Raw genomic sequence first — 26,099 nt, 5'->3', positions numbered from 1 at the left:
ATTTATTATGAGAAATTCACTTTTGTACTAGAGTTCTAATAGACTGATTTTAGGAGGAGATATTGTAGAGAGTTCAACTTTCAGGAGAGAGAATTACCGTATAAGAAATAAATATTAAAGAGTGAAATTGCAGAGAGGATGGGAAAGGAGCTATTTTAACTCCAGAAATTTTGTAAACGTGGGTACTAAATCTATTAACCCAGAACGTGTATATTGACTATTTTATGCCGGTTTCTCAAAACTTGGCTAAAATATAATTCCCGATCATAAAACTTGTATAGTCAAACTAAATCTTCGGAGTACAGCTATGTATGTAGAGAGTGGTTAATTGAAAAAAGTACGTCATATGTATCCATCAAATATTACTTTTGTGTACATATAGGCCATGCCCATCTACAGCCAGCTTAAATTTACGTCAACAAGAAGTTCACTTCCACCTTCGAGGGTGATGATAACCGAACTTCAAGTTTGTTGCACATAAGTGTAAAAAACTAATTACTGTCGAGGAAAAATAACTCAACTACACCGATATACAACACTAACAACAAACCAAGTGTAATCCCATGAGTAGTGTCTGTAAGATGTACACAGCCTTACCCATAAAACCTAAAACTTACCTTCATGGGGTAGAAAGGTTGTTTCCGATTGATCCTCGGCAACCATCCTCCTTTATCTAGGATTGAGACTGACAATGTGAACAATTTCACACTAAAAAGGAAATTAAATTGACAGCAGCACAGTAACTAAAATGACAACGAAGAAAATATATACAACAGGATAGCGGGTTCAAATATTGTAAGGCACCATCGATTAATGTACGAGGATCAGAGTCGCTACGGAAAATAATATCCCCGTGTATCACACATTATTAGAACATAGATAACTGAAAGGATAGTGCATACAAGTTGTATGATCCTAAACTTTGAAACAAATAGTGGAATCGATCACCGAGAAGAACTTAACGGAAGTATACAGACACCAGAGGAATATCAACGTCGTTATCTTCATCATCTTCACAAGCAACGACGACATCCAAGTGGCGGCGATATGGCGGTATCTCCACCTTAGCAACGTCCCTTGCCAAATCTACTACTTTCTTGTCCATCCGTTCCTTGTGTCGGGGAAACATGCTGTTATACAACAAACAACTTCCACACGAAATGCTGTATGCATTTAGTCCTTTATCTGCAAGCCACTGGATTAGTTCTCTTAAAGTTGGATTGTTCTTGATGGCCCACCTATCCCAAACAGTCCAGCTCATATCATTATGTTTGACGACCTTAGGCGGGACTGGTTCGGCGATGGAGAATAGAGGTAGAGCGAGGTTGGCAAATGTGTTCCGGTAGTCCTCCAGTTTGTGGCCCCCGTCTAGAACCTTATACAGCTCGAGGCAAACAAGACCTGTTGCCATCGCAGTAGCAGTCGCGATTGCAGGAATGATCCTTCCCGCAATGAATTTAGCTTTCAGTTTGTCAACTTCAGGGATACTGTAGTTTCTCGCTCTCATGTTAGCAAGTGCTGCTATAAGATCCATGTGGTAATTAGTGTCATCGTCCTGTGTTAGATGAAACATCAAGAAAACATCAGTAACTGAGAAAATTCATCTGAGAATCGTGCTGCTGAGAATATATATATATATATATATATATATAGAGAGAGAGAGAGAGAGAGAGAGCTCTTCTAACAGGCAAGAGATACTAAGTTTGAGTTTCATCGGCACCATTATCAAAAGGAATTTAAAGGAAGGAGTCAGGTCAGTGAGGGTGCATGTTGAGAATATAAATTACATAAATAAGGTATGCCCTCTCTAACAGCTTAAGCTTTTAGATGAGATCGTCACACATTTCAACACAAGCAATTTATAAACTAGACAATTATGGGGGGAATATCATGCAAAAAGAAAACACAATCATACTAGCTGAAAGATCGCGAAACTGATACCTTCTCAAATTGAATAGGTTTCATCCTGAAGCCTGGCGGTAAATTCTTCCTACGGCACTCCAGCTTTGATATAAGTTCATTGATGACCGCAGCATCATCTATAGAAGCGGTAGAGAGACTGGTAGCCTTCTCATCGGTCACAATTTTCGCATCTTTACTTGGTTGAAATTCTGGGACCATAACCTTGTCAATTGCTTTGCTCAATTTCTTTGGGTGCTTAGCCCAATCAGGAATAGGTATACCAAAAGTTTCAGCACGTAATATGGATGCAGCCATGATAAAATGGAGATGACTGGGGTCGGTAGAAGAGAACTCCAAGGGACGAGGGAATCGCTTAGGGGCTGACCAAAAGGGGGCTCCAGAACTGGTCATAGCATCCTCAGGGAAAGTGAAAATCAGTTGTTTTACTCGGTTTGCAAAATAATCTTCAAACCTGGTAAAAGGACAAAGGTCAGAAACTGCAAGACGCCGTTATGATAGTTAAATGCAAAAGGACGAATGCAAAATGATGCTCCCTCCATTTCAATTTGTTTGTCTTGGTTTGATTGGCACGGACTTTAAGAAAGTAAAGACGACTTTTGAATCTTGTAGTCCTAAACTAAAGATATGTATAATGTACTAAAATGTCCTTTAATCCTGTGGTCTTAAACAGACTAAAAAGGGAAGTAATGCAAACAAATTGAAACAGATGGAGTATTATGTATTACTTGAGGCGTGCCCATGCAATGCAATCTTCAAAAGTTTCACAGCTTTCTCGATCTATGCACTCGAGAACACGCTCCAAATTGTCTCTAGCTTGAGCATCACCAGCATTTGTTTGTGCAGATGTATATTCACTTGGATTAGAAAGATAAGCATTGACTTCTGCAGGTATTTTCTCAAGCAAGCCCTCAAATTCCGACCGTGCCCATGTCAAACAATGATCAATATTATGTGGGAAGGAATGCAAAGTGCACATTGGTGCTTGTTTCTCTGGAGGATCTCTCGATGCACCATAATTCTCGGTCAGATGGGGAATCACCATCTGAGTGTTACATTTGGCACCAAGGGTCCCTGATTCAAGCAGTGGTTTCTGAAAGTACAAGCATCTCTGATCGACATAAAGTCTCGCATTGACGTTGTCAAGTGCATTAATAACCACACTAAGATTCTCCCAGAAAGTGTCATCGAACACATTTTCAGTTTCGGGGCCCACACGGTTCTGCAAAGCTTCGGCTCGAAGCTTGGGATTTATAGATGCTGCAGCTGCAGCAGCAACAGTGGATTTTGCCTGGCCAATGTTCCAATCACGGAAGAGAAATTGTCTACTAAGATTACTCTTCTCAATAACGTCATCATCGGTGACTGTTAATTTCCCTTGTTCGGTGCATGCAACTCCCATTAGAGCCAAGTTCTTCAGAAACTCACAACCCAGGGCACCAGATCCCACCAAAAACACCTTAGCATCTTCTAGTTTCTTCTGGAATTTTTGCCCGAAGACTGAGATTTGGGCATCATAACGAGTATTCAATGGCTCAAGATCACTGGGATCCAGTGGCTCAGTTGGAAGTGATTCCAGGGAGTCAAAGTAAAAGAACTGTAAACAAAATTAAAACAAAAAAAACAAAGAGGAAATATTAAAGAAAGCCAGTGTCCTTCAGACCCCCTTAAATCAAAAAAATAATCAGGCAACCAAATTATTTGTCCGCTGAAACAATCACGCCTACGAGTGGCAAATTTAGCCCATGAAAACATGACCCACCCAATCCGCCCATTAATTAGCTCAGCCTATTTTAGCCAAACTCATTTCAGCTCATCTAAAAATTGGGCTGATATGTAGCCCAAAGTGACCCATGAGAACCTTATCAAATTACTTTCAAAATAACATTTTAATGTTTGATATGTTATATATAGCCATATTAAAAAAAATAGTTTTATTAAGTACTTAAAAAATTATAAAAGAACAAACAAAGATTTAACAGCTTAGTAGAATTGGGCAGGTTGGGTTATGACCTGCTTTTTAGCCCATATCAGCTCAATCCATTTTAGCCCAGCCCAAGTAACTTTTTGGAGGGTCAATGACCCACTCATTTATTAACTTGGCCCATTTTGACCTGCCCAAATTCAGCCCAACCCGCCCATTTGACACCCCCAACAATCACACCCCGGTTTTAGCAGGCTCCTCCCCCCCCCCCCCCCCCCCCCACAGGTGTGGAAGGGGGGCAGGAGGAGGGGGTTGGGATTGGAAAAGGAACTCTAAAAAACAGAATTAAATATAAATGCGATCGACAGAAGATAGAAACAGCATTTGTAACCTGATAAAGCGGATGAAACTTCCCAGAGCAAGCCTTCACAACCTCCTGCCCAACAATACCACCAAACATAGCAGCCATTGGATTAAGTTCGGCACGTGCACCATGAGAAAACTGCTGTAAAAGGTTTGGGATTATATCCTCCAATTTGCCCTCCCCCTTGCTTTCATTTAAATTGGTGGCAATAGAGACCATCCTCTGAGCATCATCTTCTGAACCAGCAAGAGGAAACCGTGCCAAATCTGATCTGAACTTGTCTAATGCTTGGAAAGCCAAATGCAGCAGAGGTGGGCGGTCAAACTTTGAGAAATCACTAAGAAGAAAATCGCCAGGATCACTAATAGCTTCCCTCAGTGTCTTGAAGTTCAAAACTTTAGGCTGCTTCACCTGAGTAACAATACCACCTCTTTCATAGGGACCAAAGTTTGTCGTGTCCTCGTCGAGGGTAAATGAATAAGGTCTTGCACTTCTAATTTTTCTTGGCTTGCCATCATTAAGTTCCGTCATGCCTCGTACTTCTGAGAACACAACTAGGTCCCCATCCTGAAACTCAAGCCTTTCATCATCCACACACGAAATTAGGGCAGGGTTGTCATTACTAATTGATGCAATAATTCCCGTATGAGGTTCTTCACCATCTACATCAAAAACTGTGAACTCAGGGCCAAAATCACAGAAGACATAACCAAATAGACCTCTCACTTCAGTTCTGATAAATGCTATAGGGGGCTGATGATTGTGGCAGTAATCACTGAATGCCAATGCTTCCTCTAAGCCAGAGTTAGTAAATACCACAGCCTGCATTAAAACAACATAGTGTTCAGTGTGTTGGCATGAAACTATGATGTCTAGTTAGACAGTTACATTAGAATTTCTTACCAGTCCAAAGTCCAAACAATTAGCAAACGGAGATTAAAGACAGTTAGCAAATTGATATATCTCAAGAGGAACAAATTGCAAGAATTTAGCATGATTAAGGAAGTAAGTGTACACTGCGTTCCCAAGGTCCCGATGCTTCTAGATTTCTCTGGTTGAAGGAACTTGTTTTTATCAACTAAGACATATCTCCTTGTATAGAAATACTACCACAAACGCACAAGTCGATTTGGATACTCAGGAAGCACCAGCCAAAAATCATACTAGCAGTTGTAGTACAGATCGACACGAAAATATGCAAATCAACACAGCATCAAAAGATACGCGCAAATCTACTACTACAATTATAATTATAAACTATACCTCAACCCCAAACAAGTAGGGGTCGGTTATATGAATCCTCACTGACCATGTTTTCTTTGATTAAAATTCATCCAGGCCAGCATAAGGATAAAATGCGCTCCTGAATTACTTTTACAATCCAAAGAGAAATCCACCATAATACTATGTCAAGAGGTGGGGAAAAAAAAAAAACAGCCACCTTTTTTTATAAGTATCATCCACCTTTTGCATGAAAATAGCATACACCTCGATTTTTTTTATCTTTTGGTTGGTAAATCAAAGGCAATATTATTAATTGCACCAAAGAACTTCTGAACGGTCTATCACATCTTTCAGAAGTTACCATACAAATCTAAGCGACAAACTCGTGCATCATTGCAAACACATAGTTTTCGTTGAATAAACTTGGAAAAAGCTAAAACTCAAAGCTGGCACTTCACCTGGAAATCAGAAAGCTTTTCCTTGGTCAATTTCGTAGTCAAAGTTGAGACAACTACAGCATTGTTGAGCTCTTGTAGCTTTTGAACAGAAGCAAGTGCTCTGTTCTTACCAACATCACTCTCTGAGAAAATAAAATTGCTTGACAGATCCCACAACTGCACTTCTCCTTCATCATGCAGAGTCACAGACTTTACACCAGCAAGTATCAGATTCTTTGCTGCAATCACATGGAAATACAGATATCAGATAAATGCAAAGAAACACTAAATACCAAATATAGCCTGATTGACATGATGCCACCAGAAAAAGTCCAGAATTCAATCTTTCTTATATAAGCTACAGTTAGTGCAATTGCAACATCAGTTAACAAGTGCAGGTACACGTAACTTATGCAACGTCTTCTACTGCAATACATGGAACTTTTAGTAGGCTTTTGGCCACAGATTCCAAATATTTTTCACTTTATTTGGAATTTATGAAGATGGAGTTGTGTTTGGTTATACTTTTTGCAAAGGAGAGAAGAGAGCACTTTATTTGAAATTTACGAAGATGCAGTAGGAAAACAAGTTTGGAGCACTTTTCCAAATTTAGAATCCAACTCCAAGTTGGATTCAAAAATTTTACAACCAAACACTGATTTTGAAATATAGTGAAAAATTATTAGGGAAAAAAGTGAATAATTCTCATGGCCAAATGGCTCATTAATGGTTTCCTTCATTTGCACTTCTCTGACTCTCTCACTAAAAGTGTGTTCTCTTTGGACTTAATGCTGACATACCATAGCTTGTGCAACGCGCGAGAAACACATCCTAGACTACACTCTATGCTAATAGAAAAGTTAACAAATTGGACGTCCCGATTCAGAACTCAAAATCTAAGTCTCCAGTCTGCAAAAGATGTTAATAGGTAACATACATGTGGAGTCATCAAACAATCTAACAGAACACAGAATAAATTCAAAAACCTAAAAGAACAGACAATATCATTAAGAGACATTATAAATACCTATTTCAGCACCAAGCCCTTGGATCCCCGAGACAAGAACGTTCGAAGCAAAAAGCCTCCGCATAGTTTCACGGCCATACACAGCGAGCTGTCTGCTGTGGAGATCCTCATCAATATCATGTGGATTACCATCATCAAAAGCCATCTCTGTAACTGATCGTTCACCAATATTACTGCTGCTAGGGTTACCGTTAGTATTATTAGTTATGACCTCGTTACTACTGCAACCGCTGGTATTATCTTTGGTGCAGGAAAAGATCAGACAACTAGTTTTACGCTTTTTGAGAGCACTTTCTGGATCACAACTGCTACTGTTACCTTCAACTACCACGCCTTCTGCCGGTCTCTTTCTAGGAAGCATATAGTGCAACAAACTGCTAAACGCTCGGCGGAAACCCATTGAAACAACCAAAATCAGAAAACAACTCGATAATGCAAAATCAGATGACACAAAATGCATATGAACTAAAGCACGATAATCCAATATATCATAACAACATATATACCTAACACTAGCATTTACTTTGTTTCATTTATAATTTATTCCAACTACAGTATATCAAGCAAAGAAGAAATGCAAAAACTCAAAGCAACATAATCCCTTATATCATAACAGCATAAATACCTAACACTAGCATTTACTTTGTTTCAATTGTAGTTTATTCCAAATACAGTATATCAAGCAAAGAAGCTTGCACCTAAAGACAAAGCCATATTATTTTACTTTTTTTTTTCTTTAACAATATCACAATAATATTATTATTATTATTATATTTTTCTACAATAACACAGGTGAACTTCAGTATATCATTTGAGCAACAAACATAACACTTGATTCCAAATTCCAAACACAGTATATCATCATAACTTATTTTGTTTTCACAGTATATCATCAAGCAAAAAAAAAAAAAAAAAAAACTTGCACATAATACAAAAAAGAAAAATACATGACTTATTTTATTTTTTCAACACGAATCTGATGGATCGTAAGAGCATCAAAGATATAGTCGCGCTTGCAATTAATTCCAGAACTAAATCTCAGTAGATCGTGATAGCAAAATTACCGATAGAATGAGAGGATATGTGTAAATCTCAAAAGCATATAGTATCACATGAAAAATGTTACATTTAATGTAATTCTATTATTAATATTTTTTTTAAAAAAAATATTGCGAACCAAAGCAAAGGACTAAATCTCAGTGGATCGTGATAGCAAAATTTAAAGCAGAACTGATTGATTATAGGTGAAGAAATAAATTACCGATAGAATTAGAGAATATGTGTGAAGAGAGTAATTATGGAGATGAATTTTCATGGATTTGCTTAAAAAAGAAAAAAGCTTCGATAGTTGAGGGTAATGAGGGGTATTTATGGAATTTTATTTTTGGTTTAGGGATTTGAGAGTATTAGAGGACAGGTGCCTAACTATGGCTACTGCGGAAAAATGGGTAGCGTTTTCCTTACGTGAATCTTTCTTTCTTTCTTTTGTGAAGGGGAAACAGGGAAGGTTGACTCGTGTGTTTCTTTTTTCTTTTCATTTTTTGGCTGTGTTCTAGAAAGTACTCCCCATAAAAAAAAAAAAAAAATAGAATTCACTTAGTCATTATTTGTACATTCCTTCAAAAATTACTTATAGCCTGTTTGGCAAAGCTTCTAAAATTAACTTATTTTAAAAAATATTTTTGGCAAAAAACAGTTTGTGTTTGATCAATTAATTAAAAAAATACTTTTGAGTAGCAATTAGTGTTTGGCCAAGCTTTTAAAAAGTACTTATGTTTGTATTTTTCTCAAAAGTACTTTTCAAAAAAGTGTTTTTGGGCAAAAGCTATTTTTTTCAGTTTCTGAAAAACTGCTTCTGCTACTCCCAAAAAGCACTTATTTTCTCCCAAAAGCTTAGTCAAACGCCTTACTTTTTTTTTTAAATAAGTACTTATTAAAAAAAATAAGTACTTTTGGGGGAAAATAAGCTTGGCCAAACAGGATATTAGTCTAAACTAAAAATATGTAAATTGACTAAACTTCTCTTAATTAAATAGGTCTTGAGATTTAATCACATAACACTTAATAGGGGCAAATCTAGAAAGCTAAGGTTAATTGTTTCTTGATTTAATAAGTGAACACTTTTTTTGACCCAAGAAAAAAAGATTAAGTGGATACTTTTTTTTTTTATCCAGAGGGAGTATCAAAATTGGTGAGAAAATATGAGGCACACCAAATCTCAAATCCAAAATATCTAATCCTATTGTAAGTGGCGAAACTAGAATTTTAACTTAGAGGGTTTAAAAATATAAAGAAATAGACAAATAAAGAAGTTAAGGAATTCAACATCTATTATTTTTTCACCTTGTATAGACAATGAATTTTTCGCCAAATGGGTTCGGCCTTCACCCTTGCTGGCTCCACCCCCGGGACGGTTTGGCTATAAAAAAATTCAATTTTGAAAAGGAGTAGTGCTTTTTGAAAATTTCAATTTGAAGTTGTATTTCAATTTTAAGAAACAGATTATAATCCATGTTTCTATTATTTTTTACTTTTGAAGTTAGAATCCGTTTGGCCATGAGAATTTTTTTTTTAAAAAAAAAAAAAATTCTAAAATCAGTGTTTGATCATAAAAATTTCAATTTGTAAATGCAATTTAAAAACACTTAAAACTTTTTTTCACTTTTAAGCGTCCAAATATCATTTTGGCAAAAACTACAATGGGTGCAGGAAAATGGGTTAGCGTTTCCATTACGTGCATCTCTCCCTTTATAACAGGGTAAGAGAGAAGGTTGAGTGGTTCTTTTTTTTTTTTTTTTTTTTTTGATTTACTAGTTCTAGAAAGTGCCAAATGGTGATAATATGAGGCACCACCGCATACACAAATCTACTAAATCCAATAAATTCAGAATTTATATAAATATAAAATGTCAGGAAGCATGTAATATCAAATAAGAAAGTTATTATCAGGTTTTATTTTACGAAAAGGGTAAAAAATGCTTCTTTACTTTGTGAAAAAAGCTAAAAATATCTTTCGTTACTAATTTGGGTCAAAAATACTCTTCCTATCATTAAAGTTATCAAGTATAACTCTATCTTAACGGAAATTCCCAAATTTCTTCAAAATAACTCAATTTCATTTTTAAACCAGCTCCATTTAAACTCGACCATAACCACATAAAAAACACATATGCGACCAACTCACTCCCGAGTCCTACATTTGGAGTCACTAGGCACAGAAGCGGGTAATCCATATGAGTTTTTTATTTAGTTGGGTCGGGTTTAAATGGAACGGGTTTAAAAATAAAATCGGGTTATTTTGAAAATTTTCGTTAAGACGTGGATATATTTGAAAACTTTAATGACGGGAAGGATATTTTTGGCTCAAATTTGTAACGGAGGATTAACCCTCTTCCCAAAGTAGAGGGGTAATTTTTTACCCTTTACCCTTATTTAAAAACATTAGATAGTTTATTCTTTGAGGAAAAATCACTTTTTTTTTCAAATTATTGTGAATTACTCCTAACAAATGTTGTGGTTACTTTTATTAGTTATAAAATGTATAATTTTCTATCAATAGCTAAAATTTTAATATTAAATTCACACTGAAAATTGGGTATTTTCAGTTTTGACATTGGTGTTGTAAACCCATAAATAATACCCAATCTTTTTATAATTTGAAGTATTTAAAATCCATAATAAAAAAGTCATTCGACACATCTATATATAATATAAAGCTAGGCATAGACAAGGTGATGTGGCACCTCTCTATGGCCTCCATTTCTATTTATCTTTTTTCTCATTTTTTTTTTGGCATTTTTCACTCATTCAATCATTTTTAAAAAACATCCAAATTCATTATTAAATGACAAACAATCGGTTATTGAGAGTCCAAAAGTCACTATGAAAGATTACACCAAAAGTCACTATCAAAGATTACAAGCATTACAAGCTTAAACGTAAAAACAAAAATATGCTATATGTAACAGTCTCTTTCTTGCAAGGGAACTCTGAGACCAAAGCTTTGATCAGATGGCTCGGTCCCCTTCAATCTCCAATATGCAAGGTAAACACTTTACTATGTAAATAAACATAAATCGGATTCTCATTATCCTATCTTTTGGGTCATCAAGATTCAAGTGAAGTTCTTTTTTGTTTTTGTGATTTTTGCATGGGGTTTTTAATATTTTATTGAATTTGATGATCCTTAAATTGGTTCTGCTGCGGATGAAAATTCAGGATTTTGGTATTATTGTATTTGCTCCTTTTTATTTATGTAAACATTTCGGTTCAGTTTACTTTTATTCACAGTCAGATTGAACCTACCTCTACATACAAGTATTATTTTATTTTTTGGGTTTTCCATCCGCTGTCCAATATCCGCATTGGAGTTCGATAATATGAATTCGCACAACGTAGGGCCCATTCGGGGAAGGCACTTCCTACCAAGGATTATTGCTGAGGATCAGCCCCATCCCACCACATCATTTGGTGGTACAAGTAACTATTTGAGGTATTTATTTCATTACAGTCTAAATACAAGTATTTGAGGTATTCATTTTCATTACAGTTTTTGGGACTCCGTCATTTTCTTCTTCTCCTTTTTTTTTTTCTTTTTTTCTGAGGACTGGTTATTCAAATAAATTTGTGTACTACTGTCCATTGTGTTGGGAATTCAGAATATGAGAGCTAACGTGTTAAAATTCCACTGGGCATAGATTTGGTTATTAATCTCTTCTTTTTTTCTTTTGAAATATATTTACCTATATTTATGAGATGCGTGATTATTAAACTAATTAGCAATATTGTTTATAGGTTATAACATTTAATTTAAAAATAATTTTGGTAGCAAAATATATGTTCTTACAAAATACTAATAACAATCTTTATATATATATATATATATATATATATATATATATATATATATATATATATATATATATATATATATATATATATATACATAAACTAGGCATAAACAAGGTGATGTGGCAACTTTCTATGCCATATAACCATTTATTTTTTTCTCCTTTTTTTTTTTGAAATTTTTCCTCATTTCAAAATTAATGTGCTATATATTCAAAAGCTAAAAATCACTCTTTAATTTTATTAATTACACCTCAATTTTTTTTAGAGAAAATTAGTTAAAAAGGGTCATTACAAAATGAATAGAGGTACATGACCCTCATATAATCCTCTATATACATGGCTCTGTTATATTTGCAAGGGGCCATTTCCTCAATTTTAATATAATTTGCAATAAAGTCTATCCACCTAACGAAATACTAATGCAGCCTATATACCTTGCCCATCTGCCTTTCCTAATTGAAAACTCAAACTACGCTGAATACAGTCTACAGTTACAATATTAAATTAAATAATGTATTAAATTATGCATGTAAAACTTAAAATAAATGGCCATAACCTAATCGAAGAACTTGAAGGGTTCTTTACCAAATCTTGAGCCCCAGTATATATACACATGCTTACCATATAATTGTTGACACCCAAATTTGTCCCGCCTCTCTTCCAAAATACCTATTTATGCTCCTAACATTTTGTGGAAAATTAAAAAATATATATATTGTATTTACTATGATTATTAGCCTTTTATCAAAATCGGGGTTTCATTATTATATTTCAGTTACTTATTATTATTATTATTATTATTATTATTATTATTATTATTATTATTATTATTATTACAGTTCACAATTTTTATCATTTCAGTATTTTGCCAGCTTACGCACACGCATCGCATTTATCTTTGCATAATTAAATAATAGTATTTTATTTTACTGTGAATTTTTAAAAAATATTATTGCACGACTATTATAGCATCATATAATTTTATTACCCGAGTTCTAATAATTACACATTTTGGTATTATGTGATATTATGTCATTCTCAGTACATCGTTAATCAAAATGAGTCTCTTATTTAAATATTGGAAGACAAACGGTTCCTTACACTCAGTCCGCATTTCGACTTACCGAATCCCAAATTAAAGTCCGATTAACTCCTAATATCTTTTGGACTAGCCCATATCTTTTATCTCAATTTTTAAACCCAGTCTATGTTTTTAATTTTAGCCCATTCTCAATACTCAGTCCAAAAATGGACCCAGTCCAAAAATACCGGGTCCGACCCGCATCAGCTCCAACATAAGGGAAACCCTAGGGTTTCCCTTTATTCTTTTACTCCTTCCGCCGCTCAAACCCCCTTCCCCTTTCCCTTCTCCTTCTTCGCCTCTCCCAATCCCACCACCGCCGCCTGCGCTGTCACCCACTATTCCCTGTTCCCCGCCACCACGCCGCCTACCCCACTCCCACTTCCCTCTGTTCCCCACCTTCATCTTGTCCCCCCCGCTCTTCTCAAACAAAACCCTAATTCGCCCTATATATAATCGTTGTCCAAGACATTTAAAAGGAGAGGATTTTTTTTTCGGGTTCATAAAATTACCTCAAGAAACGGAGGATTTTTTTTTGATTTGGTGAAACCCCCTAGAACCAGAGGATTTTCCGGTTCAAGAAACCCACCTGGAACCAGACTTCTTTGTTTTCGATTCATGAAATTCCCCCAATAATTGAAGCTTTCGAATCGAAAATCTCGCCTGGAAAATCACGAGTTCTTGAACTCCCAAGAAATCCCCTGCGAAATATTTTGTTTAGTTGTCGCAATATCACAAAAATATCGAATAAAAAATACTCAAATGATTTTTCGTATGTTCTGTGGTTGTTGCGAATCCGAGTTTCGCAACCTCGAATTTGAAGTGTTTCGAGTGTGAATCGAAGACCCGCACCCACTTCGCTGCACCCGAAGAAGGTAAATTTCCTTCCCTTAAATTATTTTTGGTATTCGTTGAAATGTCTGAAATTGTTTATGTGATCTGTTTTGCTTAGTTGTATTTCAGATTTTGTTCGTAGTTATTTTAGTTGTATTAGACCTGTTTAGTTATGTTTAGTTCGGTTTTGGGACTGTCGCAACTTTATATGCAAGTTTGGATTAACCAGGTGCTTTAAGTTCATCTTTGTTTGCCTGTATGTCCTGGGATTAATCATGTGTTAGCGTTGATTTAGATAAGCCTGTTTATACGTTTCTGTGTTAGCCTATTTATATGTTTAAGCATGTTTTAGAAATGATTGATTAGTTTAGTAAGTTTCTTTTTTGTGTCCAGTTCTATTCAATCTCTGCTTGTTTATTTTGTTGCTCTTCGTTTCATTTGTGTTTGGTTGACATATGATGACTTGTTAATAGTGATAAGCATGATTTAGCTATGGATATCTAGCATGCTATGTTTTATTTTGAGATGATATGGGTATGGTCAGACTTAAGATGTGTTAACAAGGATGATTCAGTTTTTCAGTATCTTCAGATATATTAGATCTCTGCTAAATTCCGAAAGTATATTTGAGGTTCCTTATGGATAAAACATGCTAATTGTGTGCTGTGTGATCATTCCCTATGGAGTTGAATCTGTCTAAGCTTGCTTCTGAGCATTGCATGGATCACATGAGTATACATCTTTAGGGATATTCATTTAAACTTGTATGAATGTTGATATTGCTACATCTAGTTATCATGTTGGAATGGGAATGCCCAAGCTTGTTTATTTGATTACCTATTTGAAACATGTCAAGATATCTGGGTATCCTCTCTGTTCCAGTTAATTGTTGCTTGCAGGCTTCTAAGAGTCGTAGTAAATAACTCTAAATCTCGTTAAGTTTCAATCTAAACTGTCGCTGCTTTGGTAAGTTCACTGTTATGGCTGCATTATTTCGTTTGCTGAACCTTAAAAGGAAGAGAAATCTTAACAGAGATGTATTTGAATACCAAAATCACGAAAAGAATCATCTGGTTACATGAACCACTTAAGGCCTGTCTTTCAAAAACGTAATCTTCTTACTCATTTTAGTTTATTGTCTTTCAGTTCTGTTTATTTTTGACTTCTTGAGATTAGCTATGTTCTAGTTTAATTCTTGCTTTAATATGTAATCCTTAGTTCCCTTTCTCTTAGTTTCAATGCTAATTTATGTTTTTCTGAAGGGTGATTAGTGTGTTCAGTACTTGTTTGCACTGTTGCTTGATTAGTGTGTTGTTGTTTGATTAGTGTGAAATGTCGAAACCGCTTTGTCGTATGATGAAGGTTATGTGTGTGTTGGTTTGGTGGCTAACTGATAAAATGATTTAGCTTCGGTTCTGATATGATCGGATAAATATGGATGTGAAACGTAGTTATAAATTAGGTGTTTAAGTTCAAAGTATTCGCTGTTTAAGTATAGTTGCGCAGGTAGTCATTTTTCAGTTTCAAAAAAAATCCATGAAGAAGCGTATGCCTCTGACCTCCTTTATGTTTTATTCTTGAAAAAGAGTTTAGAGTCGAGTTAGTTTGGTTACTAAGATGAGCATATCTGCAACCATGTGTGTTAAAGTTTTGAGTAATCAGTTTTGTTTTTCTCTTCACATGTTAAGCATAGATCAATTCTAAAGCTTCTGATTTTATTTTAATTTCACAAGAATTAGAATCGAATCATCTTGTGTTAGGCTGTTCTGGTATTTTCATTTTCCTGCCCTGTGTTGTGTGGAAGTATGAGTATAATTTACTCTGTTGTAATGCATTTTGGAAACCTTAAGATTTAAACCATATCTTTTTTTTACAGTGTTAGTTTATTAGTGCAATAATTCTTTCTACTGATATGTTAGGTTTTCCATGATGAGAACTGTATATTTAAAAATATTTTCCATACCAGAATTAGTTGGACTAAGTTTAAAATTTCTTTGCCTTGTTTTAAAAACCCAAATGAATCTCTTTCCTATTCGAACACTAAAGAACCACTGTTATCTTCAAAATGTTATCATACGTTGTTGCCTCGCTACTGCTTGCTGTGGATGCCTTTCATTAAATACTTGTTGTCAAATAGGCCATTGATGGGCTGCTGTTATGCTTCTCTGAGAAACAAAATGCTACCTTTAAAAGAAAATAAATGCTGTAACGTTAAGCCTAGTCGCTACTGTTTCGATGTTTCCAGAATTGAATTTCTGTATTTAGCGTAGTCGATTGGTTGGAATACTTTCAATACCCTTATAAATGTGTAAATCTAGCCTAGGCAGTAGTTGTGTATACATGAGGCATACTTCAAATATACACAGAATATACATGATCTGCTGATTTGTTTGAATTCATGTTTTACGTGTTTAATATTATTCATTGATCGTATACTAATCCTTCTTTTCCTTTTATTTTATGCATGACCATCGCATACGAGTCTGAGGGACTCGTTCTTCTTCCACATTAGGTGTTGGGCTAAAAGCCCAACGAAATCTTTTCCGCGTCCAGCCAGTCCGCAGCAAAACAAAAGAAACGGAAATTCTGGGCTAAGCCCAATCACTTGAACAGTTCCAGCAGTCGAGCTTTAAAGTGGCCGGATCCATTTCATCTTTTCTTTCTCTCTTCCTTATTTTATTGTTGTGTATTTTCATTTACTTTGAGTAGCTAACCTTATCCTATTTTATCAACTTAGATGAATCCTAATGAATTTGTAGATTTAGTTTTAGTAATGGGTAGTTAGTTTAAAGAAGATTAAAATTAATTCTATAAGTTTTATTCTCTTCTTTTCATGTTAAAACATCTAATATCTATTTTATTTGGAATAATTGATTTGCAAAATGGCATGACTATATATTTTAACTAAAAGGAATCATATTTTATTCCTATTGTCCTAAACATTTCACAACGTCATTTATATGCCAGTATAAACTCAAGTATATTTTATAAATAACTCTTCAGGTTTAAATCAATGACGTCTATTCTTAGCCGAGCATAATTAAATAAATCAGTAAAAAGAGAAAGAAATTTATCATATTTGCATTCTATTTTTAAAATAAGTCTAGATTTCCTACACTATTGTATTGATATAATTTCAAGTTAAATTGGCTAGGTTTCCTCTTAACAACTTCTACTTATATATAAATCATTATACTTTGCACCTCTCAGTTTTACAATAAAATTATTATTTTAAATTCAACAACATTTATAAGTTTTATTTCTGAGTGGACTACTATGTATTTCTTCAAGTCAGTTTAAATAACAACAATATGTTTTCCTTTCAAACCTTAATAATATTTGCAACCTATTTTCTTAAGATTTAAGCATTACATTTAATCTAAATTAATTAACCTAAGTTTGGTCGGATAACCGTAAGTTAACGGATTCTAAAGGATGTCTAACCCCTTCCCTTTAGGATAATATAGAGCCCTTATCTAGAATCACACTGGTTAAGCAGACTATTAACAGAGGTTTAGTTAGCTTTACCTTAGTTAATAAATTAGGTGTCCTAATTCACCGTTAAATTAATTAGGTGGCGACTCCTTAAAACAAAATAAACAGGAATCACCAATACGTCATACTCCCTAAATCGAACCCGGTTAAAATGGGGTGTGCACAATAATCATATCTAGCATTTGATGATATATTTTCATTTAGTCTGCTTAGGCCATAACTGATTTTCATTTAAATCTGATCATTAATCCCATTTCAAATTAAAAAGCACTTAATACATCATATCAATCCAATAAATGTAATTTTACCGTTATCTTCCTTGTGACTTGTGAGTAATTACTCATTTATTTTTCCAATTTTTATGTATCACATTCTTTTTTATTTAATCCCAATTATGCCTAGAACTCTAACTTGCGTACATTGGTTAGCAGCAGCTTGACAGTCACATATTCAGCGGCCTTTAAATATTGGCATCACTCACACACCCAATTTTCACTTCAAAACAAGCTTTGCGTTTTAGGTTTCGTGCCTATATATGTCATAGTAAAGCTCTTTCTTCTTTTATTGCTCTTTTTCGTTTTTATTGTCTTTTTGTATCATTTTCTTGTGGGATATTGCTTAACTTGCATAAGAAATTGCAGGATTGGGATGAGTTCATTTCACTGAAGAAGCTCAAGCTAATAGTTAATTATCTCTAGGTTCGTTTTAATTTTTTGGGAAAGTTTTATTTTTATTTGTTATTGGAGATTCATATTATATTATATTTTGGACATATTATTTAGCCATTTTTTTGTTGCATCACAATTCCATATTTATACTTTAGCTAATACTTTGTAGGTTGTTGGATACCAAAAAAGACGAGGCAATAACACATTCAGGCCCAGACAAAAAAAATCCTTCCTTCCTCATCAAAGTTTGCTTCTTCGCTAAAATAGTTTACTTTTTATACTTCAGTTTCATAATGAATAATTTCGAAACTTGTAAGTGCATGAAACCTCATGCAGATTAAGATGGTTTTAAATTTGTACATATCTTGCTCATACAAATATTATATAGACATGGTCATTTGATTCCTAAAATAAAAACGTGATGCAACTTTAGCCTTTTCGAGGAATTAAAGAAAACCAAAGTAAAAAGGAAAAAAGAGAGTTTTGTGATGTAATAACTCATTTAAGTTACAGTGATGTCAATAAGAATTGATATTAACAATTAATTTGTAAACTATGAAAATACAAAGGAAAAATTAAAATATATGTGAAGAAGAGGAACGGCCAAAAGGTGCAGATTTATCTGTTTTGTATTTTTTATTTTGTTTTTGTTTTTTACTGATTACCGGATGGTTAACAAAAAAATAACGCATGTTATTACTTTATTTATTTATTTATTTATTTATTTTTCTTGTATTATACTGTTACAGTACCTAAAAGGAAAGATGATATTGAACTTGAAGAGCGCATCATCTAGCATTTGAAAACGCTCAATATATGGGTGAAAAGAGAGCTCGAATACTTACGACCTTTTCACCTTCTCATACCTGATCAAATTTTAATATCATTGCAAGCCACACTTTATAAAGCTAATATATTCAAATTTCGTTGAACACAGATTTGATTATTGATCTCTTTCTCCTGAGAAATATATTTATGTACATTCAGGAGATGTGCGAAAACTAAAATAATTAGCGATATACATTATATTTTCTTAGATATGAAGAATGCTTTAAAGAACTATGATAGTAAAATTAGTTTTGACTTTTAAAATAATAAATAAATTTTATAAAATGGGCATTCACATCGCGCGAAGCGCGAACATTTTCACTAGTTCTAAATACGTAGGAGTTTAATGAAAATGGACCGTGTCCATTACGTGCATCTCTTCCTTTGTAGCGGTGAAAGAAAGAAGGTTAGACTTTTTTTGGGGGTTGGTTGGGGGGTGGGGTTTACTACAATAGTTCTAGAAAGTACCAAAATGGGGATGATACGAGGCACCGCCATACAAATTTACCAATTCCAAATATTCGGAATTTATAGAAATGTAAATGTCAAGACTCAAAAGCATATAATCTATATCTATATATAATATAAAGCTAGGCATACACAAGGTGATATGACACCTCTCTTTGGCCAAGAATTGTATTTATCTTGTTTCTCCTTTTTTTGACATTTCCTCTTATTTTGTCAATTATTTTATTTTAAGTCATCTCCATAACTCCCACCTCTTCATTTTCATAACTTCTATTTTTAATTCGTGATGTCCATAACTCACATTAAATCCATATCTCTATATAATTTCCTCTCATTGGATGTGCTCTTCTCTTCGAAAGGAAGATTGAGAAACGGCTGGTTGAAACAGAATTGTATAAATGAGTTAAACATTGCAGTAATAACAAAATTAATAATTGTAATTAAAATGATTAAGACGTGTGCAAATGAAACTAACGGTTGCAATTACAATAATGAAGAGGTGTGAGGCCATGAGAAGTTGTGAGGACAACAAAAAGTTATAATAATAGATGAAAATTGCAAAGGTTCAACTCGATGGCTACAAGTTTTCCTCACACAGTCGTGTTCATATACTGTAAATATTTGAGATATTATCAAATCTCTCTATTTATCTTCTTTTCTTTTAGTTTACCTTAGCAATATATCTTAATCCTTATATCATATGAAAGTAGATCAAAAAACTTTGCTACCATATATATTCAGGTTGCTTCGAACTGTGATATGATGTATAGATGAATCTTTTGCGCCTCGCTTCCCCAAAGTATTAAATTTAACTGTGCGAGGTTTTACGGCATGCTATAAAATAGTCCTTCCGTTGTCAATTTGAAGATTTTTTTTCTTTATATTTGAAATATATAGGCGGTCATGAATGGATAGCTAATAGCACGTGTAAACACTCCTTATACTTGACCTAGCTCCATAATTTAGAAGGTATGCTATCTCATTTCAGATTTTTACTCTTGTGAAATCTTTTTTGTTTTAAATATTTAAATCTTTTTTGTTTTAAATATTTCGTTAGCCTTCATTTCTGTTAAATTTTGTCAAATGTTCTGAATATTAACGGCCTATGCAAGAAATAGAAAGTGAACTATATTAAGGGCTATGATATAATTTATCCTCATTCTTAAGTTTATCTTGACAACTTTTGTTTCATTGTGATGATTGTAAAAAAATTTGGATAGTGTACAACATGTTACTGGCCTTTTATAACTTTATGTCAAAAATCACTTTTTTGTTTTGTGGATCTAATATTATCGTTTGAAAAGAGTTAGCGGTTTTCATGGCAAAAAATATGATGTGCATAGCACTTTCTTATTAGTGTGATTCAAGACTTCATAGCAAACTGTTGTCTTCATGCAAAGAATATCGACTTTTGCAATTAACCCTCTGTTTGGATGGTTGTTTCCCGTGGTTCATTAATGTAAAGTATGGTATGGTATGGTACAGTATGGTGTTGTATTGTATTGTACTGTATTAATGAACACCATGTTTGGATAGACTGTATCGTTTGTTATAGTTTAATAACATTTGTATTGTTTGGTTTGACTGTATGGTACTGTATAATAACTTGTAAGTTTACTAAAATGCCCTTAACTCTTAATTAGAAATTAGTTTATATATATTAATAAAACTCAGGTAAAGAATAAAATAGGAACTTTAAAAAATAAGTAGGTAGTGGATGGGGGTGGTGGAGGGGTGGATGGTGTAAGGTGGGTGGTTGTGGTATGAGGGTGGGGGTGGGATTGGGTGGTGGTGAAGGGTAGTGGGTGGGGGTGGTGGAGGGGTGGGTGGTTGTAATGGGGGTGGTTGTAGGGTGGTAGGGTGGGCGTAGTGGGTGGTAGGGTGGGGGTGAGTTGTTGTGGGGGTGAGTTGTTGTGGGGTGGGGTTGGGCGGTAGTGAGGGGTAGTGGATGGTGGTTGGGGTGGGTGGCAGAGGAGTGAGGTAATTGGGGGTGGGATTGGGTGGTAGGGCGGGGGTGGGATGGGGGTGAGTGATAGGGTGGGGGTAGTGTGGGATGGATGGTGGAGGGTGGGGCAGTGGTGGGGTGGGGGTCAGTGGTAGGGTGGGGTATAATGGAGAAATGAAATATGTAACCACGGAAAAACCGCCAAATCCGTGGTTACAAAAATTAGGACTTTTCATGGTTATATAACCATGGAATGAACCACGAGTTTACAACACCATACCACATAATTTTAAGAACAATGGAAACAAACATGGTTTCATAGAAAACCATACATTAATGAACCACGGGAAACCACCATCCAAACAGGGGGTTAGGTACTGTGCATTAACTTTTTACCTTTAATCCATTATTGTATCATGTTTATATTAAATGTATTAATTCTAAAAGATATTGCAACAATTTTGACCACATCTTCTCTTTTGTTTTTAGGATTCATTGTAGTATTTTGTTTCCCCGTTCATTTATCTATGTTACATAACATTTTACTACAATTTTTTTTTTATTGGTCATGTTGAATGAACTTATCAATTTGATGTCAGTTAGATATAACTGAATGATCTTTAAGTAAGATGATGTACCTTATCTTGTGAGTATAAGAGATGAAGCATGAATCTTGAGTGTATTGATACTTTGGCTATTTCGTTGAATGAGCTATTTCCGAATTATATATTATTTCATAAATTTTATCTATTTTTTATTTGACAATTACTTAAGTTATGTCAAAAAAATATATTCTTCCTGACTGCTGATTTTATCATAAAAATTAAGGGGATTAGTTTATGAATTATCTTTTTTTCAATAACTGCACAAAGCGCGGGTAAATCTACTAGTATCACATAATAATGTTACTATCGCGTTTCCTATTGTACGCGGCCTTATTATTATTATTTGGAGAAAGATCAAACAAATTTGTTTTCGAGAAGAAAATTTTAATTAATCGTATTGTTGTGATTAATTTGTATTTGTTTTTAAATATTTTATTTTCTTTCAAAAGGTAAAAGTTTAAAATATAAATTTACACTAAAATTACTCCCTTCGTCCCAATTTAGATGTCTTACTTTCCTTTTTGGTACGTACCAAAAGGAACGTCTCTTTTTATATTTAATAAGTTAACAATTCAAATATCTTACATGATAAGTTTATAACCATAAGATTCAAAAGACATTTTAATATGTTATACACATATTTAGTTTAGAATCATAAGATTCAAAATATTTTTTTATTTCTTAAACTCCAAATCTAGTCAAACTAAAACACTTAAATTAGACGGGGAGAATAAATGTTTTGACAGTTGAGAATTGTGCTAGTATTGAGCTAAGTTGGAGATCACTTTTAAGTAAACTCAAGTTTGAGCTAAGTAAATCTTAAAACGGGCTAGAATTGTGCTAGTATTGAGCTAAGTTGGAGATCACTTTAAAATGGACTATGTTGGGTTGGGCTGAAATCATCCCAATATAAAATTATCTTGAGCCCAACCCATAAAAGTTTGGCCAGGTTGGGCGGATCATCACCTTTTGAGTCAAATTTGACACCCCTAAAGTAATGGTGGTTGGCGGAGGAGGTGCTAGTGGTGGAAAAAAGAATTTGTTTTTGTGTCCTCAATTAATATTGGCGTCCAAATTCCAACATACCTGGCATGTCATGTCGTATTCACTTCACCAAATGACAGTGTCACGTAGAATTAGATGTCCACCTTGAACAGTCCTAACAGAGAAAGGATATATCTAAACCATTTATGTAATGACGGAGGTACTTTTGTACGTACAATATAACAAAAGATAAAAGCTAATCCTTTTCACATAATAGAGGAATAAATTAATTTGACCCATTTCCCTATAAACTTTATCGAGAGTTCGAGTCTTGAGAATAGAGTTGGACTTGTTGGCGTAGACACCAAGCGGAACACCAAACAAATAGTATGTCACAATGGAGCTACAATCGCATGTGGCGTCTGTAGCTCAGTGGATAGAGCGTCTGTTTCCTAAGCAGAAGGTCGTAGGTTCGACCCCTACCTGACGCGTTTCCGATTTTTTTAGTTCTTTCATTTTATCCATGGCAGACGTTCACGGTTCACCTATCAAATTCTATTGGCTATACGTAATTAAACTCCTAGTTGTTTTCAAAAGAACAGAAAAGAAATCTTTAAAAGTATTCTTAGTTTGTGGCAATTACATCGGTATGTGTGAGAGAGATTACTTCCCGTCTTTGACTTGAACTACATACTTTTTATTCGTGTCATATAACAAATTAATGAAAGTTAGACCAAGCAAATCTTTTAAGACTTAACTAGCTCACATATATTTATTGTTATGAATGGACTTGGTCCAGTATTAGTAAAATAGCCAAATACCAAATTAAGTGGTCTTGTTTGGGATCCAGGCTGATAAATAGTGTCATTTTAGAAGCAATTGGTTATGGAATATTGTTGAGTCTAAACTCAAAGTCTATTTCTTCTCATCCCCATTCTCAGTATCTCTGATTCTCATCTCCTTCTTTCTATCCTTTGTATTTCAGTCAGATTTCTATTGTTATTTCCAGAATCGCTATTGTATTGCTACTGTGTTTGGATTAACACAAGTTGTTAGCAAGGGTGGAGTCAAGTGTAACCGAGGGGGTTCATCCAAACCCCTTCGGCAGAAAATTACAGTGTATATTGAAGGTTAAAATTATTTTTTTATGTATATATGGTAGGTATTGAACCCCCTTGGCTTATTCGTATGTTTACTTCTTCATATTTTTGAACTCCCTTACAGAAAATCCTGGCTCCGCCACTGGTTGTTAGAGGTGATAAGAATTTGGTTCGTTACATTTGAACTGCCTAAAGTGAGAAAGTATAAAAGATTGATAGTCGAAGTCAAGTTAGTAGCTATAGCGTTCCTGATTTCTTCCAAAATTTTCCTTTTGTTACTGTGATTCAAAATGAAATATGGAAGGATATGATTGACATTACCTTTAAATATGTCGCTGTATTATGGCCTAAGATTCAACTTTTTGTTTTTACATTTGATTTCTCTCAATTGCGATCTCAACAACCAAAAACAAAGGAGGGGGGGGGGGGGGGGGGGATGCCCTTCCCAATTTGCTCATATTCTTCCGCGTGCCAACGACCATTATAGTCTTGATAGGCACTAGGGCCAGATATAATTTTGTACAGGTCGATCAATACAAGTACATTTACTGGTTTTGATTCGAATTATATATAGATTTGTATCTTATTTTGAAAATCCCCTAGATTAGAAAGTTGGTGTTAGAAAAGATTACTGTTGGTTAAGTTGAAATTACACTGTCATGATGGAAAATACCCTCGATATAAAGTTGAAGGCAAAAAAAGTAAGTAACTTTTTTTTTTCCCGCAAGTATAACAGAAGACATTTCTTAGCTAGCATCCACTCTCTCAAAGAGTGATGGATGCATTGAAATTTTGCACCTACTATGTTGAAAGCTAGATGTATTTATTATTGGAAATCTTACGGAAAATATTTGATCACGAACATTGTAAGGAACTCTTGCAAGCTTGAGGCATGTCCGAAGACACTGTTCTTAAGGATATTTCACCCGGTATGGGTGTATCTCCCAAGATTCAATAAGTTCTTCTAGTACAAAACTAGGAGCCATAAACTAACAAAGATTTCATAAAATAGAAAACCCAGCATAATAAAATATAGGAAGAAGGAATTTATCTTTTATCTCATATCCCCTCCTCACAAAATAGTTGAGACTATGAGCCTGTTTGGATGGGCTTACGCCTATAAGCTGCAAACAACTTATAAGCTAAAAAAAAAAATAAGTTGGGGTAGTCTAACTTTTTTTTTTTTTTGCTTTCAGCTTATAAGCTGCTTTAGATAAGCTAAGTCAAATGGGCCCAATTATTTTTTTGAGCTTATTTTAAGCACAAAATAACTTTAAGCTGGTCAATCAAACACTCAAAAAAACTGAAAACAACTTATAAGCAACTTATAAGCCAATCCAAACGGGCTCTATATATAATGGTAGAAGAACCAACCAAATGGTAAAATACAGCCATCTTAATAAATGTTGAACACGTCCAATTCTTAAAAGCATAGCAATGATCATTCAAGACACAGTAAAGGCCATTCAAAGCAATTTAAATCATCTGTTATATTTTGCAAGACTTTGAATTCAATGATCAATCAAATGGCCTGTTAAGCTTTAAAACCAACGTTATAGTATTACCAAATTATTAGCATATTAAAGAACCATTAACTTAATATTAAAATAATGAAAATAGCTATTAGTAAAAGTATTTCTTTTTGAGATATTCAAATTATTTTTACAACAATCCCCCCACTATCTCAAAAAGAATAATAAGGAATAAAATCAAATAAGAAGTTTTGGAATAGAATAAAATGAGAAGTTTTGCTGGGTTTTCACATATGAGCATGATGCGTCGAATCTGGTGTCTCGTAAACTATGAACCAGACCTAGATATAATAAGACTATGCTTACAGAATAATTGGTGAAGTTTAGAACTTCTATGAACCAATAATTCTTTTGTAGGCCCGTGGTCTTATTCTATCACATTATACTCGCACAATCTTTGTCGTTATCACTGTTTTGCGCTAAGAGGCCATGCACGTGTCCTGGTATTCATGAGTGCTCTAGAAATCCGTCACAATTTCATAGAAGAGGCACCACTCCACTCTCATATAGATCCACCCATCAAGTGTACTCTGCAGAGCAATACACCACCTATAAAGGATATGGTAATGGATTAAGAGTTTATAACTCAACCTTACTTTGTCTTGCACTATATTCACACACCATAGGAAGGGACATAACTTTTATAGTGCAGACTTGATCAACTAATGACTTGTTATTACACATATGAACCTAATTCATGGGATCTCCAATAACATAGGCTGGGTTACCATCATTGTTGATCTTCTTAAATTGACTAAAAAATTCCATTCCCCTCGATGTTTCTTATAGTCTATAAATTGATCAGATTCACC

General features: G+C 34.3%; 1 protein-coding gene and 1 non-coding gene across 6 annotated transcripts; one reads left to right on the top strand and one right to left on the bottom strand.

The window, feature by feature from the left end:
* Positions 1 to 778: 778 nt before the first annotated feature.
* On the bottom strand, positions 779 to 8,400 carry LOC132605789 (ubiquitin-activating enzyme E1 1-like). 5 transcript variants are annotated; one of them, XM_060319029.1, is made up of 7 exons: positions 8,158 to 8,400; positions 6,897 to 7,273; positions 5,891 to 6,108; positions 4,236 to 5,030; positions 2,649 to 3,517; positions 1,942 to 2,374; positions 779 to 1,555 (listed from the first exon to the last, which is right to left on the bottom strand). In XM_060319029.1, exons 2-7 carry the CDS (start codon positions 7,255 to 7,257, stop codon positions 959 to 961), a joined length of 3,273 nt encoding a protein of 1,090 aa, XP_060175012.1. In that variant the 5' UTR covers positions 7,258 to 7,273; positions 8,158 to 8,400; the 3' UTR covers positions 779 to 958. The 5 variants fall into 5 exon arrangements, with proteins under 5 accessions (XP_060175012.1, XP_060175011.1, XP_060175010.1 ...); XM_060319028.1 differs by having other exon boundaries at positions 6,897 to 7,270; positions 8,158 to 8,399; XM_060319027.1 differs by lacking the exon at positions 8,158 to 8,400 and adding an exon at positions 7,961 to 8,101 and having other exon boundaries at positions 6,897 to 7,270.
* A 14,673-nt stretch (positions 8,401 to 23,073) lies between these two features.
* TRNAR-CCU (transfer RNA arginine (anticodon CCU)) lies at positions 23,074 to 23,146 on the top strand. Its single transcript has one exon. It is a non-coding gene; the product is annotated as a tRNA-Arg (tRNA).
* The last annotated feature ends 2,953 nt before the right edge of the window (positions 23,147 to 26,099 follow it).

This window comes from Lycium barbarum, chromosome 8 (genome assembly GCF_019175385.1).
Source record: "Lycium barbarum isolate Lr01 chromosome 8, ASM1917538v2, whole genome shotgun sequence".
In the NCBI taxonomy this organism is placed as follows: Eukaryota; Viridiplantae; Streptophyta; class Magnoliopsida; order Solanales; family Solanaceae; genus Lycium; species Lycium barbarum.
This window is presented reverse-complemented; position numbering and strand designations above follow the sequence as displayed.